The sequence below is a fragment of the Tachysurus vachellii genome, chromosome 15, assembly GCF_030014155.1.
Source record: "Tachysurus vachellii isolate PV-2020 chromosome 15, HZAU_Pvac_v1, whole genome shotgun sequence".
Classification (NCBI taxonomy): Eukaryota; Metazoa; Chordata; class Actinopteri; order Siluriformes; family Bagridae; genus Tachysurus; species Tachysurus vachellii.
The window spans coordinates 10,363,208-10,381,102 of record NC_083474.1 but is presented as its reverse complement, the minus strand read 5'-3'; the positions used below and the strand labels follow the sequence as shown (position 1 = coordinate 10,381,102).

The 17,895-nt window shown below is 41.4% G+C and overlaps 1 protein-coding gene across 3 annotated transcripts; it reads left to right on the top strand.

The window, feature by feature from the left end:
- The first annotated feature begins 26 nt into the window (after positions 1–26).
- cluha (clustered mitochondria (cluA/CLU1) homolog a) lies at positions 27–17,236 on the top strand. 3 transcript variants are annotated; one of them, XM_060887626.1, is made up of 27 exons: positions 27–341; positions 4,508–4,701; positions 4,787–4,958; positions 5,064–5,207; positions 5,298–5,425; positions 6,414–6,568; positions 6,707–6,832; positions 7,330–7,477; positions 7,583–7,675; positions 7,751–8,031; positions 8,190–8,603; positions 9,022–9,359; positions 10,042–10,143; positions 10,229–10,329; positions 10,603–10,755; positions 10,840–10,902; positions 10,993–11,237; positions 11,441–11,525; positions 11,614–11,767; positions 12,184–12,323; positions 12,404–12,484; positions 12,588–12,713; positions 12,869–12,990; positions 13,072–13,165; positions 13,355–13,489; positions 13,582–13,655; positions 14,334–17,236. In XM_060887626.1, exons 1-27 carry the CDS (start codon positions 233–235, stop codon positions 14,461–14,463), a joined length of 4,107 nt encoding a protein of 1,368 aa, XP_060743609.1. In that variant the 5' UTR covers positions 27–232; the 3' UTR covers positions 14,464–17,236. The 3 variants fall into 3 exon arrangements, with proteins under 3 accessions (XP_060743609.1, XP_060743608.1, XP_060743610.1); XM_060887625.1 differs by having other exon boundaries at positions 9,022–9,446; XM_060887627.1 differs by lacking the exon at positions 27–341 and adding an exon at positions 1,231–1,370 and having other exon boundaries at positions 9,022–9,446.
- The last annotated feature ends 659 nt before the right edge of the window (positions 17,237–17,895 follow it).

Below are 17,895 nucleotides of genomic sequence, written 5' to 3'. Positions count from 1 at the left end.
GTAGCTGCGCTGTAAGGGGCGGGACCAACACAAAGGCAGAGAGGTCAAGAGGAGGAGAAAACACGTGGGTTCGGCTCGTGTCCTGAGATCCGTCCTTCTGCCTTCTGATGTGAACTTGTTTTTGTGCTTTTGATGCGTCTGCGTGTATCGAGCTCACCTTGCTGACCGGACAACACCGTTAAACTCTACACATTTGCGCATTAAGCTGTTTTATTTGTGTGTAAATCACATCATGGTGAGCAAAACGGACGAGATGCCGGCAGCATCAGTTCCGAACTGCACCTCGGTGGAGCTCGATCAGGAGACCAACAAGAAGCAGCTGAAGGAAAGCTGTCCATGCGGTAAGTGACTCTCTCAGCCTGTGTATCCTGTGAGATGGAGCTGGCTTGTGAACCCGATTTAGACAGATAACCGGGTGATCATGTGATCCAGTACTCCTGGTTTTAAAGTCATGTCAGAATCAGACCAGAGATGTTTACACTGAAACCACAGGCTACATGTGTGACTTCAGTCACCTTAGCTAGGATAGCATGCTGATTTTAAATGTGACCCAGAACATGTAAACGGACGAGAAACGTGGATGGAGCCTTCAGACAATACGTTGTGTGTGTGTGGAGTGTCAAGTCAAGAAGACACACAGTGAGTGTGTGCGTGTATGTGTGGAGTGATGTGTGTGTGTGTGTGTGTTGTTCTCTCAGGGATGTGAAAATCACAGTCACTGTCAGGATTATGTCAGACTGAGATGTTCCTTATACAGATGAGTGTGTCAAGGTGAAGTGTGATAATAAACCAGCAGCATGTGTCCGATCACTGATCCTGAATCAGGAAGCTAACAGCTCTCTGATCTCCGTTAGCGTTGTCGCTCCACTGTGTCAGAGTCTTCCCTTTGATTAAACCCTAATGTATTCGCCTGCTTCCTTTTACATAAACATACTCACACCGTCTGGAAGCTTAGTGATGTTTGGTGACAGAGACGTGAAGCCTCGCCGCACGTGTTCAGTAACAGCGTGCAGCGGCGAATGGACTGAAGGTCACCTTCATCGGAACGGACCAACGCGAGTCAAGCACACGGGGGTGTTTGTACTGGCGCTTTCGTGTGAACTGGATATTCACGGGGCTTTAACACGTCACAGCATATTTGTACGTAGAGGAATGATATTTCTGGACATAACTTGGTTGTGATTTATGAGGTCACGTTAATCGGGTTTATTCCGCAGACTTCATTCACCACTCGTCTCCTCCCCTGTACATTTAAAAGTATTACACGCCCTGAACGGGAAGCGGAAGTTGCCGCCGCACATGGAAAGTCGTGGTGCTTGTATGCCGATAGAAGGTTATTGCTACCTGTTCGTTATAGAGCGTTCCTATAGGTAAGTGCTGTGGGGCTGTTTTTAACCTATTACATTGTCAAGATCAACGTGACAGAAATGCTCGAACTCGCACATTGCATATGTTTGATCCCAAGTTTGGTTGATACCAAGTTGTACAACTCGGAGTTGGCTAGCGAACGCGTTCAGTGTCATTTACCAAGGACCTTGGAGCAGCTCTGTGGTCGTCAGAGCTCGAATGGAGGCAGGTGTGATCTGGCTGATTCAGGCTCGGTTGGACAGGACAATGATCAGGTTGATCACATCAGTCTGTGCAGATAAACTGCTTCTGCAGCTCAGGTTCTGACCTTTTTACTTGTGCCTGGGGTTTGCAGGATGGTTAAATCGACACCGGACACTGGTTAAGATCTGACAGCATGTCAGACAGACGGACTGGCTTTGTGTGTAGGTGAGTGGGCAGTTTTGACAGCCTGTCTGTGTGACTCCGGCTTAAACACAGCTCTTCCATGCCATGGGTTGTTTAAGCACTCTTTCATCCTCAGTGCATCCGGCTGATCCACTGCTGTTATTTTGTGACCTGGCTGTCATGTTTTATGCTTTTGGTGGACTGTCGGTGGACGAGTCCTGACATTTCTACGTTAAGACTTTTGCAAACCGATGTTTGTCCTTTGTTGTTCAGAGCGTAACTTGGTTAAGGTGTCGGGCTACCAATCGGAAGGTTGTGAGTTCGATTCCTACGTCCACCAAGCTGCCACTGCTGGGCCCCTGAGCAAGGCCCTTAACCCTCAATTGCTCAGTTGTATTAAAATGAGATGCAGATCTGCTAAATGCTGTAAATGTAACTCAGACGCTGTTTCCTGGGCTTTATTGCACTAGGGTTCTGATGAGGTTAATGATTTGTTCCCAAACTCTAGAAGTTGTCATGACGTCTCAAGACTCAACTTTGGAACTTAACGCATCGTGTTAAGAAATTAGAAATGCTTGTTTTTGCCACACTCGTTTTGCTGTCTTTATTTTGTTCAAATTTTTCACCAAAAAAAAAACCTTCTTTTTTCTTTTTGTCCTGCCTGAATATAGTGTGTTTATTGGAGTGCATAAGGCACATATGGAAGCTGCTTTTGCTTGTAGAAAACCTGCACAGTTGTCTCTCTCAAGTCTCTTTGAATGATTCACCAACAATGACTGACCTGCTTGTTTTAAGATAACACTGAAAAGGCTACTTAAGATTCTCCTCAGCAGCTAATCGTGCCTAGGACTGAGAAGTAGTTGTGAAGAGAATTTCAATAATTTGTGTAAATAAGATGGAGTTTATGCACAAATGCTTAGGATCTCATCTCCTGCTGTGTGGGGAAAAGAGTGGTTTGGGATTTTGTTATTTTCAGGAAAATGAAGGAGACTAGACTCAAGCAATAAAACTCTTCTTGTCAGTTCAAACTGATTGTATTGTGGTGCTCATGCAAAAAATAAGGGTTATTGGTCAGGAGAGAAGCGGGTGCAGGGCAGATGGACTTCACTCAGAAGGGCACAGGGATTGTCTTTGTAGTTGTGCAATATGGAGATGAACTTACCCCATACACACTTTGCACTATTTTATTAGTCAAATAGGCCTCTTTTGCAATTTGTACAATTGGGGATTGGGTTACTAATAATGCTGCATGCTCTTTTAAATACCTCAAAGCAGTTTAATGATAGCAGCTTTTGTTTTAAAGCAAATCTATTTTTAAGCAAGGAAAGAAAATCTATTTTTCTCTCACACACATACGTGTGTGTGTATATGTATGTGTTTTTATATATATATATATATATATATATATATATATATATATATATATATATATATATATATATATATATATAAAATTATATTATATCTGATTTATACCCTGTGTGTAACAGGATGCCTAATGTTTGTTGCTAGAGCCCTGACCCCATGACTGGTTACCTTGAAGGCAGTCAAGGACAAGTTGTATTTGTCTGAAAGCAAACACTGGGTCTTCTCTGGCCCTGGCTGTGTTCTAACAAAAGCAGCTGTGGTGTAGTAGGGTGTTTTGATAAAGTGTAATTTATCCTCCAGCCTTGAGGCTGCAGTTAAGTCCATGTACGATAAACCTGCAGGTTCTTTGTGATCTGAACATGAACAGATTCAGAATGCTGGGAACGGAGAGAGTTATTCCAGCACTGGCATGGATGTAGTCAGCTGTTGAGTTCGACTAGAATGTTCACATTCTCAAGATGAGCAGCTGTTGCTGTTTTTAAAGAAAACTCTTTGAACAGCTTTGTTGAGCTCTGTGGGGGCTGAACTGGGGACACAACGTGTGTGTCTACAACTGATGTGTGAATAACTTTTCCCCTTTACTGACTGGCTTGAAGTAGGATTTAGAGATCGCACAGATGCTAGTGAGACAGTCAATGTTGGACGTTAATGACATTAATTCCAAGCTCCTTACTTGACTTAGGAACTTTAGGATTCCTCGAAAGCTGTGTGTGTGTGTGTGTCTGGTAACTCAACATTGAGTTGTTCTTTTAACCCAAAGGAGGGGTTACACATTGGGAAGTTTGATAAATATTTTAGCTAGTCCAGTCTTCTAATCGTCCAGCTTTTACGCAAGCTTTTACTTGAAACATTGGTAATGTGTCATGTGGAGTAGGAAGCACATTGTAAACACAGGACTACCTGTAGGAGGTGGAAATGTAACAAAATTCACATGAATATAAATGTACTCTGGTCTCCACTTGTTTTGCACGTGGCATGGGTGCGTTGTGGGATGCAGAAGAAGTGAAGTGACTTAAGAATTAAGTGAATCGGAAACTATGTGGGGCCAGAAACCATTACACTCTGCTTCAGATCACAGCCAGCATAAACAAGAAAATCCAGCTAAGAAACGAAAGTTGCTTAGCCGATATCCAGCCTACTGTTAGTGATATCTCCTGTATTGTTGGCTGTTTCCATGTAATTAATGCTTGCCTGTTTGTCTAGACTGTCAATTTCAGCCTGTAACTGGATTTTCTACTAGTGACTACATAATTAATAGTTTAGTGTAGATTTTGCTTGCTATCCACCAAGCAGTGAAAGGCATTTAGGTGCTGTATACATTTCCATTAAACAAACAAATGTATTTTCTGAAACCTTCTGAGAATGGTTAAAATCGGCCCAAATGACCGGAAACTTTTCTCCACAGCACACGGTGCAGCTACAGCAGTAATGAATGGTGACGGAGTACATGACCAGACTGAGGAGACAGAGTCCAAGCAGGATGGCAGCACTGATCCTGATGCTGGTGATGACTCTAACGAACAGGAGGTGATCGTGATTCAGGACACTGGCTTCACTGTGAAGATACAGGCACCAGGAATCGAGCCCTTTGACCTGCAGGTACATCAGTCCTGTTCCTGCTTTTGAATACAGAGCTATGAGAAGAAGAGATTCTTTATTTAAAACAATACTCTTTCCTATGCAGGTGTCTCCACAGGAAATGGTGCAGGAGATCCACCAGGTGCTTATGGACCGTGAAGACACTTGCCATCGCACTTGTTTTTCTCTGCAGCTCGACGGCAACGTGCTGGACAACTTTGCCGAGTTAAAGTCCATCGAGGGCCTTCAAGAGGGATCCGTGCTCAAAGTGGTAGAAGGTATGGTTCATAAAGCAGAGCTGTTTTTAATCAGTTGGTTGAAATTATGTTAAAGTAGTTTTTAGAGGGTTTTTTATGTATCTGTCCTTCACTTTCACACTTCAGAGCCTTATACAGTGCGCGAAGCTCGCATTCATGTCCGTCATATAAGAGACCTGTTAAAGAGCCTGGATCCCTCTGATGCTTACAATGGAGTAGACTGCAACTCTCTGTCCTTCCTCAGCATCTTCACAGATGGAGACCTTGGAGGTGTGTGTTACAGTTCAGTCACTTGCCAACAGAAACCGCTGCATCCTGATCTGCTTTGATTTCACGTCCATTACATTCTCACACCTACAGATAGTGGCAGACGTAAAAAGAAGGGCAGTGAGCTTGAACAGATCGACTGTACTCCTCCTGAACACATCCTGCCTGGTAGTAAAGAGCGCCCCCTGGTGCCCCTCCAGCCACAGAACAAAGACTGGAAGGTAAGCATCTCCCTCATCTCACAGCAGCAAGCGACAAACTGACTTAATTTTCTACATATGAGCATGACACAGAACCACATGTTCAGTGACGAGCGATGTCAATTCTATTAACTTAATTCTATCATATCAAGTTTGACACCATACAGGACAGATCCAAAAGATTGAACAATTCCTTATTCAGTCCTATGGGCATGTGGTCCTGAACTTTACAACTTCACTTCAATTCTCCCCTTTAATTTTTCTTTACATTTTTTTGCACAAAAGAAGAAATAGCTTTATAAAGCTTTAAAAAGAAACAACCAGCTTTATGAAGAAAGCTAAGGAAGTAAGGTTGGTGTGTGTATGTATACACATAGACAAATATAGCTAGATTTCTTTGCTGATTTGCTAGAGAAGCCTGTATGAAGTATTCAAGTCTAACACTGATTATAGCATTTTTTAGAAAGCCACATAGCATGCATAAAAAAAAAGTTAAGACCATCAAACTTGTATGTTATAGTTGGAAATTCTGTTACAGATCCCTTTTGCTGTAAGAATAACCTCCACTCCTCAGAGAAGGCTTTCCGCTAGATTTTGGAGTGCGGATTTTTGTGTTCAGTCACAAGAGCGTTAGTGAAGTGAGGTACTGATGTCGGGTGTGGAGGTCTGATGTGCAGTCAGTGTTCCGGTTCATCCCGAAGGTGTTAATTGGGGTTGAGTTAGGGCTCTGTGCAGGACACTCTATTCTTGCAGTAAATAGCATAATATGTCTTTACACATCTGACATTGTCATGATGTAACAAGTTTGGACCTCTTCGTTCCAGTGAAGGCAAATTACAATGCTACAGCATTCAGACATCCTGTACGAATGTGTGCTTCCAACTATGTGGCTACAGTTTGGGAAAGAACCACATGAGTTTTCAATTTCCTGTGTTATTGTCTCACATGAAGATTTGACTTTACTTAATATATTATGTAATATATTAATAGTAATATATTCTGTCTACAGCCACTTCAGTGCCTCAAGGTCCTCACAATGAGTGGCTGGAACCCGCCACCCGGCAACAGGAAAATGCACGGAGACCTTATGTATCTGTACGTTGTGACCGTAGAAGAGCGGAACATCAGCATCACTGCTTCCACGCGCGGATTCTACCTCAACCAGTGAGTACAGCCAGACCCTGCTGTAATTACGGTCATCCTCTAAGTGTGTTTTCTTTTTCTGTATTGTTTACCCTTGTCCTATATTTATACCACCCTTTGCTGTTTTGGTATGGCCTATAATTAATGTTTTTTGTTTAGGTCCACCACCTACAATTTCAACCCCAAGCCTGCCAACCCCAGCTTCCTGAGCCACTCTCTGGTGGAACTGCTGAGTCAGATCAGCCCAGCCTTTAAGAAGAACTTCACCTCCCTGCAGAAGAAAAGGTGAGGGCTTCATTTAATTATGCATGTTTCCACCTAGTTCCAGGAATTATGAAGGAATAGAAGTTCCAAAGCTATACTGAACTCAGACCCTATTTTCCCTGAACATTTTTCACTGCACTGCAGGAAAGCAGTTACACAAGCATTGTGGAAATATTTGCCTTTTCTTCCAGGTGTTATGCTTCTGATATAGCAGTTAAATACAGTTTAAGAGAGTCGGTCATTTAGGTGAAGCTTATTTGGCCTTCGGTTAATTAGTATTGTTTAGTATGACCAGTACCCTGCAGTTCCTGGTATATAAGCACCTAGTTTAAAGTGCAAACTTAAATCTGTAGATCTCTGAAAAACCCCAATAATCCAGAAAAAAATCCTTTAATGGGGTTCCTAACCACATATTCTTTGGTTGATGTACTACTTCCTGATCTTGATTTGCATTGTCTCAATCAGCATCCATCTTACTTGATGTAAAAAAATAAAATATCTTAATCATTGTGTCGCAGAGTCCAAAGACATCCATTTGAGAGAATAGCCACACCGTTCCAGGTGTACAGCTGGACTGCACCCCAGATTGATCATGCCATGGACTGTGTGAGGGCTGAGGATGCCTACACCTCACGTTTGGGATATGAGGAACACATACCTGGCCAGGTAGGCTGTGCATGATTTTGTCCGTTTGTTTGTTGCATTATTATTTGGTATCAGTAGGCTTTAGCGAGTGGCCTTCCTTTTAAATCTCCTCTGAATACACTGTAGACCAGAGACTGGAATGAAGAGCTGCAGACAACAAGAGAGCTCCCACGCAAGAACCTGCCAGAGCGTTTGCTGAGAGAGAGAGCCATTTTCAAGGTAAGCGTACAAAGAATGAGATGAATTTTATGAGAGAAATCAAAGTAGCATAGGACTCAATCCTAAACTTTTCAGGTTCATAGTGACTTCGCTGCAGCAGCTACGCGTGGTGCCATGGCGGTAATTGATGGAAATGTGATGGCCATCAATCCTGGTGAAGAGACGCGTATGCAGATGTTCATCTGGAACAACATCTTCTTTAGCTTGGGCTTTGATGTCCGTGATCACTACAAAGAACTGGGAGGAGATGCTGCAGCACACACCGCCCCCACCAACGACCTGAACGGAGTGAGAGCGTATGGTGCGGTGGATGTGGAGGGGCTGTACACTCTGGGCACTGTAGTTGTAGACTACAGGTAGATATGCAGCACATTATTTGCTAATAATTACTTCATCCTTTATAATAGCTTATGACATCACTACTCTCACTGTTCTATTTTACTGTTTACCACTTTTTTGTATCTAAAAAGCAATCTTAATATTGTATATCACTAATTATCTGAGCTTACCACAGGGGTTACCGTGTCACCGCACAGTCCATCATCCCCGGGATATTGGAGCGTGAACAAGAGCAGAGCGTCATCTACGGTTCTATTGATTTTGGAAAGACTGTTGTTTCCCACCCCAAGTACCTGGAGCTGCTTGAGAAGACGAGCAGGCCTCTGAAGGTCCAGCAGCATTCTGTTCTCAATGAAAAGGACACAGCTGTGGAGCTCTGCTCCTCTGTTGAGTGCAAGGGGATCATCGGCAACGACGGTCGTCACTACATCCTGGATCTTCTACGCACTTTTCCTCCAGATCTCAACTTCCTGCCTGTGGAAGGAGAGGCACTAAACCCCGAAAGCCAGAAGCAAGGCTTCCCTCGACAGCATCGCCACCGCCTGGCCTGTCTGCGCCAGGAACTCATTGAAGCCTTCGTAGAGCACAGGTACACATGGTGTATTTGACCATATTAATTTTCTAGAAATATTTTTATATTTCAGTCATCTGTCATTTTAAGGAACTTTTTTTTCCACTTTTAATGATCTAATGTCACTAACCTGACAATGAACCTTGAGCAATACCACGTCCCAATGATGTATCATTGATGGTACAGTGAGAATGAATTGGGGCAAAGCTTTATACACCTTCCTGCACGTTCCATCTGTCATTTTTTTTTTTCTTTTTTTAAGTCTATAATGGTATACTTGGTTCCTGTTTTTTCCTCCTAACACCAAACATGGATACAGAAAAGTTGCTTTGTAACTTTTTACATTACTGATTACTGTCTGTGCTTTGTAATGATTACCTATTTACAAAGTACAGTCTCCTCAGCTTTAACAATGTTAACTTTCTGTGGGCAAAAGGTATCTCCTTTTCATGAAGATGGCAGCACTCCAGCTGATGCAGCACAAAGCAAACAAAGACGGCAAGACTGCAGCCTTGCCTGAGAACACGACAGCTGAAAGCAAGCCGGCATCTACGTCAGCTCCAGAAGCCTCTGAGAATGCTGCTGAAACTGCAACACCAGTTTCTGACTCAGCAACCGCTTGTGAATCCACGCAGACACCCGAGGCAGCCGATCACCAGCAGGCCACGGCTACAGAAAACTCCGCAGTGACAACTAATGGTACCGTCTCACTGGGTGCTGATGAACCCACAGGTCCAGAGAGACACAATGGAGGCTGTGAAATTCCTCTGGAGGGTAAGGAGGCCATTGAAACTATACCAGGATTAGCTCAGGCTAAAGAGCTGGCTGAATCCTTAGCAGCAGAAGATGGATCTGGGATTGGTACGTCATGCGAACAGTTGAACATGAGCTATGAGAAACAGGAGCACACAGTTAACAGAGATGCCAGTGCTTTCCTTGTGCTGCATATGCTTACTTTTAGCTTCTTCTTTGTCTGTCTTTGCACATCAAAGTGCATTTCCAATTTCATTTTTTTTAGTCCTTTCAGAGCTTTGCTGACCTCTTTCTGTGTTTAATCAGCATCTCTGTTAGTGTGTGCTCCTGTTCCTGGTCAAGGCTCATTTATGGAAAAATTTAGAGAATTGAATTATTAATAATGTCTGTTTCTCATCCTCCTTCAACTTCCAATCGCACTCACTTGCCAATGATTAATTCAAATTGATGAAAAATTGACTTACTGCTGTGAATAACTGATTGTTATTGAAGGGCAACGAAATTTTTACTCCTGCTAATCAGTCTGCCTAGTGTGTGCTAATCATTTAACACACAATTTTATCCTTGTGGTTCTTTTATTCTCTAACTGCCGTGGGTGTGAATATAATTATAACATTGCAGCGTTTTATAGTTATAGTGAATTGTTTACCTATTTTTTTCAATTTTTTTTTTTTTGTCTGTCTTGTCTTTGCACTGGATGCAGACCCCAAAAGCCGAGAGGTCATCCTCAATGCGTGCAAAGCAGTGGGCTCCATCAGCAACACTTCATTTGACATTCGCTTTAACCCAGATATCTTTTCACCAGGTATGAAAAATAAGCATTGTCTGAATCCTTTTTTTTTTCCAAGTTGATATGAGCAGCTGTGATGATCTGTCGTCTTGTATTGAAGGAGTGCGTTTCCCAGAAGACAGTGTTGAAGACATTCAGAAGCAGAAGCAGCTTCTCAAAGATTCAGCAGCCTTCCTGGTGTCTTGTCAGATCCCATCTTTGGTGAGTGATGTTTACATGGTGAAATAGTGAAATGCTGGCTGTCACAGCCTCCACAGCTTCAGTGTACAGGGTTTAATTTGAGTAGTCTTGCTAAAAACACATCAGCTGTGGATTGCATTCTATAAATTACCCCCAGTGCTCCAGTCTAGTGCTTTCTGAACGTATTCCATCTCCTCCGTGATCCTGACCAGAATGAAGCTATTACTAGTAAAAAGGGAAGAAATTAATGGAATCTTTTTTTCCTTCTTCATTATTGTGGTGCTTCTCCTGCAGATAAAGGACTGTTTAGAACACACTGCCCTGCCAATGGATGGAGCCACGTTGACCGAGGCCCTCCATCAGCGTGGCATCAACGTGCGCTATCTCAGCAATGTGCTGGAGTTTGTGGACAAGATGCCTGCAAAACCACAGCTTGATCATTTCTATGTATGTAATAAAAATCATTCATTTTATATAATCTTTTTTTTTCTTGCCTTTTTCCCAATGCTGATCCATTTTTCCTCATTACAGAGAATAGGAATCACTGAGCTGATCACAAGATGCACCAAACATATCTTTAAGACCTACCTCCAAGTGAGTTTACAGTTTCCATAAACTATTTTTATTTTTTTTTTATGCATTTTGATGCAAATACAAATGCTCTTATGTACGTGTAAACTGTAGGGAGTCGAGCTTTCAGCCCTGTCTGCTGCGGTGAGCCACTTCCTGAACTGCTTCCTGAGCTCTTTCCCAGAGGCTGTGGCCCACCTGCCTGCGGATGAACTTGTCTCACGCAAGAAAAACAAGAAGAGACGAAACAGAGTGCCTGGAGGAGGAGACAACACGGCCTGGGCTAGCCTGACACCCAGCGAACTATGGAAGAACATCGGTAATGAGGCTCGCACTTATTACCACTTCTCTCTACAATGGTGAGTAAATTTATTTATTTTTTTTCAATTTGTACAATACAAAAATAGTCATTAGGCATCTTAGTTCAATTTTAATGTAAAGGGCCATGGTGCAGTTCCTTGTGAATCTTCACATCTGTAGCATGTTAGTGTGACAATTTGGTGGTGAACTGTAGGGGGGGGAAAAACATACATAATCCAGATTTCTGTTAAATGTCAAACAGTGAGGGTGTGGACCACGCAGTAGAGAAATACGGCCTGCAAAAGATCACCCTCCTGAGGGAAATCTCAATCAAAGCTGGCATCCAGGTAATGATTTTATTGATCTGCCTAGTGACTGTGTGGTAGCTAGATGTTCAGGTCTGCAGTGAGGCATTGCTTTATTCTATCTCTGCAGATCCTGATAAAGGAGTACCACTTTGATAGCCGACACAAGCCAGCTTTCACAGAGGAAGACATCCTGAACATCTTCCCAGTCGTTAAGCATGTAAACCCTAAAGCTTCCGATGCCTTCCATTTCTTCCAGAGTGGTCAAGCCAAAGTCCAGCAAGGTAAAGTGACTGATCATCAAAACAGCAACAAAATCATTCTTTTCTTTTTTTTAAATGCAGGAGAATACAGAAAGTAATACGAGTTAATGGTATAATATATTATGCCGGAATAAACTGCGCTTCTGAAGGACTTTGACTTGTTTTTATAGTAAAAGAGGCAAAACCTTTGAGGTTGAGACTAGCCTGGTTGATGTACGATGTGGTACTGGGGCCTGATTCATTCATAACTTACTTTACTCAATTAAATTGAATACAATTTCAATTGTGTAGACTTTTTAACAATAGTAGCTTTACAGAAGTTCAGAAATAAATAACAAATTTACCATAAACCTTTAGGCAGTCTGTGTGAGACACTGAACATCTGGTTTGCATGTCTCTAACCCAAGCGTTATGCATCATGTCCCCTGCATCTTTAGGTTTCCTGAAGGAAGGATGTGAGTTAATTAACGAGGCCTTGAACCTATTCAACAATGTGTATGGGGCCATGCACGTGGAGATTTGTGCCTGTCTGCGCCTCCTGGCTCGTCTCAATTACATCATGGGAGACCACCCTGAGGTTCATTCACACACGTATTTCTTATTCTGTTCCACCCAAAGCTTAGAATTTTTCCTCACAGTGAATGTCTTCATTTTCAGGCTCTCAGTAACCAGCAGAAAGCTGTGCTGATGAGTGAGAGAGTGCTGGGCATTGAGCATCCTAACACCATTCAAGAATATGTGAGTGTCCAGATAAAAACTAGTCGCACGTCACTTCTAATAAAGTATTTGCCCTTGAATTGTTGATGCATTTAGATTTGAGTGACCTTTGCATTTGTTTCAGATGCACTTGGCTCTGTACTGCTTTGCTAATGGCCAGCTGTCCACTGCACTGAAGCTGCTGTACCGTGCCCGCTATCTCATGCTGTTAGTGTGTGGAGAGGACCATCCTGAGATGGCTCTGCTAGATGTAAGATATAATGAAGTGTACATTTTATATTTCTAATCACATTTTGAGTTTCTCCCAGGTTGTCTCGGATTCTTCTGGTCTTATAGGACTTTTTCATCTGCCAAGAGTATAATGCTTCATTAAAAGCCCCTGTTTGTTTCCTCTTGCTGTTACAGAGCAATATCGGTCTGGTGCTACATGGAGTGATGGAGTATGACCTCTCACTACGCTTCCTAGAAAATGCCTTGGCCATCAACTCCAAATACCATGGACCCCGATCCCTTAAAGTTGCTCTCAGGTATGATTATTGACTATATAACTACTAAACTGGAACATGGTTTTAGTCCTCTCTGATCTCCTCTCTCGTGTTTCTTTGCAGTCATCACCTTGTGGCCCGAGTGTATGAGAGCAAGGCTGAATTCCGCTCAGCTCTGCAGCACGAGAAGGAGGGCTACACCATTTACAAGAACCAGGTACAGTTAAGTTAATGATTGTTAATTAAGCACAGTGCCTCCTTGCATCACTCGACCTTGCATATCAAAATACTTGTCTAAATATATTCCAGAGTATGACCTACTGTACAAACACGGCCACTAATAAGTGAATCTACTTAGCCTGTTGGTGAACTAGAATGAGAAATATGGCACTGATCTTCTTGACAGGTTGGTGAAGCTCATGAAAAGACCAAGGAGAGTTCAGAGTACCTGAAGTACCTCACCCAGCAGGCGGTGGCCCTACAGAGAACCATGAATGAGATCTACAAAAATGGCTCAAGTGCCAGCATCATGCCTCTTAAAGTAAGTTTATCATTTCTTCAGTGTTCAAACACTGTTCTACAGATTTTGGAAGTTAGATGTATGTTGATATTCAAATCTGTTTTTTTGTGCAGTTTACAGCTCCAAGCATGGCCAGTGTCTTGGAGCAGCTCAACATTATTAATGGCATCATCTTTATTCCTCTCAGGTAATTTCAACCAGGCATGAAGCAGTACTTGCTTATATCATGTACATTTCCACAACTATATTAACAAGTGCAAAATCTGAGTTCTCATGTATAGATTAATTTAAAGATGAAGCCTTTCAGCAGGCTTAGGACATTTAACATACGACACGTAACATGCAGTAAATACACATCTATTTTAATCCGCACTGATTTCACTCTACAATGATTGTTAGATGTGCCTAGTGCCTAATAGAACACAAATGTTTGCTCATTCTGTGCTTTATTTCATGTCGTCTATATAAATTTTATGCTTCACTTAAGCTTAAGTGGGGGAAAAAAGCGTTCATATCCCACTCTGTTAAAAGATGTTGTGCAGCCAGTAGGAGTATAGTGAAGGGTTTGTACAGTAGTGATGCTCAAAAATCACAAGAAGTACTGCACAGCTCCTACATTGATCCATTTGAGCTTGAAGAAGCTGAAAGCTGGAAAGAACTAAGCATATTAAAAGGCATCGATTACCGAGCGCACGGAAAGGAAAAAAGTCTGTAATAATGATCTCTATAAAAGAAGTGTGTGAGGAAATGCAGTACATCATCCACTAGATGTGATTTTAAGTGCGGGTTTTGGGGAGAAAAAAAATCAAGGTGCCTGATGATATTTCCTGCATTAATTAACTAACGAATACCTGTGTCCTTGTAGCCAAAAGGACCTGGAGACCCTGAAGGCAGAAGTCCAACGCCGGCAGCAACTACAAGACTCTGGGAAGAAGGAGGAATATCAGGAGAATGGTCAGCTTGCACTGGAGGACAATCTTGGCATCGATGATTAATCTTGTATGCTGTACCCTGTAGCAGGGAAGGCCATTGATGCAACAGTCATCTGCTTGAACCTGTAGAACTGAGAACTAAGTGTAATTTAAATGAGTATATTAAAGCGGAGGGAAAAGACAGGGAAACGTACAGCAATCGGTACAGTCAAGAAAAGCACGGAACCAGTGTTTAATGCAGGCAGGCAGGCAGGGGCCCAGACTTGAGGCTCTCTTGTGCTTACTGTTTTCCTGCCATTTTGTCTGAAGCTGGTGACCAAGAATGACCATGACGTTGTATGCTAGAGCCTTATCCACCCATCCATCCATCCGTCCATCCATCCTTTTTCACATCTCACTATCCTATCGAACCGAGCCCTCTTCTCATTTTTAAGTGTTTAGGAGTCCAAGCCGAACTCAGGTGGCTTCGATACCGCTCGATATGCGAGTGGAAGCAAAATTCAAAAAGATGCACAAGAAATTAGATGGAGGCTTCAGAATGTATACGCTATGGTCTAGTTTTCAAGAACATTTACAAATAATGGTCCCGTTATGTCCTGTAACATACCAAGTGGTGGCTGCTGAGTGTTCACGACGTTACAGATGAGTTCTCATCTAAAATTTTCAGATTGATCACAGATGTTCTGTAAAAATCTAACTTGATTATTTTTTTCTTCTTTCCATTTTTGTAGTAGTAAGTTTGGGGGAATTAAAGCCATTTTATATCCTTCATCAAACCATTTAATTTAAATTTTGTCGGTTTTATAGAGATGTATTCAAAGATGTGTGTCTGTGAGGTGTGACAAACTTGATTAATGTTAATTGAAATGCAGGTTCAAAGGGTCCAGCTTAAATATGACCGTTTGAATCTTTCTGTCTCTCTCTCTCTCTCCGTGTGTTTGTGTGTATATATGTTGGTTTAACTAGTGCAGATGTCTTGAGAGGATGACTCTACAGATACTACTGCAGCTGTGACAAAATCATTCTAATCATATTTTTCTACATACACTTATAATCATAGGATGACTAGTGCAAACTTGAATAATGGGTGAACATGCAGAATTTGGCACTTTAGCATGTTGAATATAACCTTTTCATGTAGTGTTTCTGAAAGACTGGACTTCTTTTGACACTGACGTACCACTTTTTTGAGACACTTTTCATTCATTTCCAGCAGAACAGGACCCTTTCGTGTATCACTTTTTCCAAACTAGCACCAGAAATAGATGAGAGGCTGCTTTTGTGTAATGTACCAAAAAACAGAAAGGACAAACACCGTGCTTGCCTGTATAAATGCTGTGTGGATCTACCTTCCAAATGCCAAACTTGTTGCTGTGATAAATGTACAAGTTTAAAGCAATAGAAATGCTGGAACTGGCCCTCTATGTGCTGCTGTAGTCTGCACTTAAAGGGAATTCAGATTGTTAAACTGATTTTGTGTGAGATTATTATTTTTTTCCTTCTTCTTATGAAAATGTTGGATTTTTCTAAGAACAGGGAAAGATGTTTTATTGCTTCTGAACAAAAACGGAGCAAATCACCCTGTAAATGTGTGAGACTTGTCTGTTTATGCTTTGTATTGGAACCAGGCTGGTATGTGTTCTGTCTTTCAATGCTTTCCAGAGGGTTAAAATCTTGATTATGCTCATTGTGTTCCTTTTTTGTTGTTGCTTTTAGCCTTTTGTTTGCCTACTGATGGCTTACAAAGGAGTCACCTTGTATTCTGGGCTTGACTCAGGCTGCAGTATTCTTAGTAGCCACTAAGGTGTGTTCTACTCTAACAAAGGCTCTTTGCGCTCAACTTGCAACTGACAATAAATGCAGTTTAGAATAAACACAAAGCATCATTACTAATTTAAACTCTGTGAACGCAATTGCTTTCAAGTAGATGTTTATTAGGCTCGATTAAAATCGATCAGAGTCCCATATTTGTAAATGGCTGGAATATTTAACACGATTATTGTATATCCCTCTATAATGACTAAAATGTTTGTAAATATAATTGACTGTCATTGGATGTATGCAAAAGATGGTGGTGTTAGTTCAATTTAATTGAACTTTTTTTTTTTTTTTTTTTTTTTTGCATTTCATGGACGAGAATTAGTGCAATAGAAAGCAAATTGTCATCTACATATCTAGGTATTTTGAGTTCTTATTTTTTACATTAAGAGGATGCAATGCAGTTTACAAAGATGCTTACAGTTTTTAAATTGAATTTGTCTTTTTAGGTTTGCTACTCTGTGTTTGATGTTCACAAATGTGACTGTGTGAAAATTTGCATTTAAAAAAGAAATCTAATATTTAAAAACCAGAAGATCCACAGATTTTTAATCTGGCGAACACCTAATTGCACCACACACCACTCATTTTGAGAATGTTCTACAGTCATTCAGTCAGCATAATACAATGGTCATAATTATAGCCTTTGTAATCCCACCATTCCAGATGTAGCTTTCAGATATTTGCTTGTATGTATATGATCTGATATTATCTCTAATCTCAAATATTAAATCTAAAAAAAAATCAGCAGTCATTGAAAAGGTCATCAGTGCTAATTTAAAGACCACAGTGTTTAAGTTCACCGCAACGTCACCTCCTGTCTAAATCACTCGGAACTGAACCTCTTTCCCTCTTTTTGGATCATTAACCTTTAAAATCCGTCCAGACTGTTGTGTGTCTGACTTTCTTTTTCATTTTTGCTGTGAAACCTGTCTGTTGTGCTCCATAAATAATAATCTAATTATTTTTGATCAGAGTATGCTTTTGTATGAAAAGAAATAAAGGAACTAGCAAATTTGGAGTGGTTTTGGTGAGCTTTAACAGTCTACTTTTGTTGACCCTTTAAACATCATGTACAGGTCTAAAACTACAGGCATTCTCCAGATATTGCATGCAAAGTGTTCTGCTCATCATGTTCAAAGTGCAAAGTGTTCTGCTCATCTGCTCAACATTTACGGCATTTAGCAGACGCCCTTATCCAGAGCGACTTACATTATCTCATTTTTGTACAACTGAGCAATTGAGGGTTAAGGGCCTTGCTCAGGGGCCAAACAGTGGCATCTTGGTGGACCTGGGATCAAACTCTCAACCTTCTGATTAGCAGCCCAACACCTTAACCACTAGGCTACCACATACAAATTTATACTTGTATAATCTGCACAAGCCATCCATCATACCTTAAAAATCATTTGCTTAATTCTATTGTGTGTGTATAGATATTTTCTTTATCCCTACAAAAGCCACAAATGTAATGCTTACCTCACCTTTAAAGACTTATCTCTAAATTGTCTGTAGTGTACTGAATGAGTGTGTGATGGTGCCATACGATGGGTTGAACCACACCCAGGGAGTTCCACCTCCATCCTCCCTGCTCCCTGTGTAGGATGAGCAGTACAGGTGGATAACATATTAAATAACAGTAATGCAAAAATGCAAAACAGTACCAGTAACAGACTG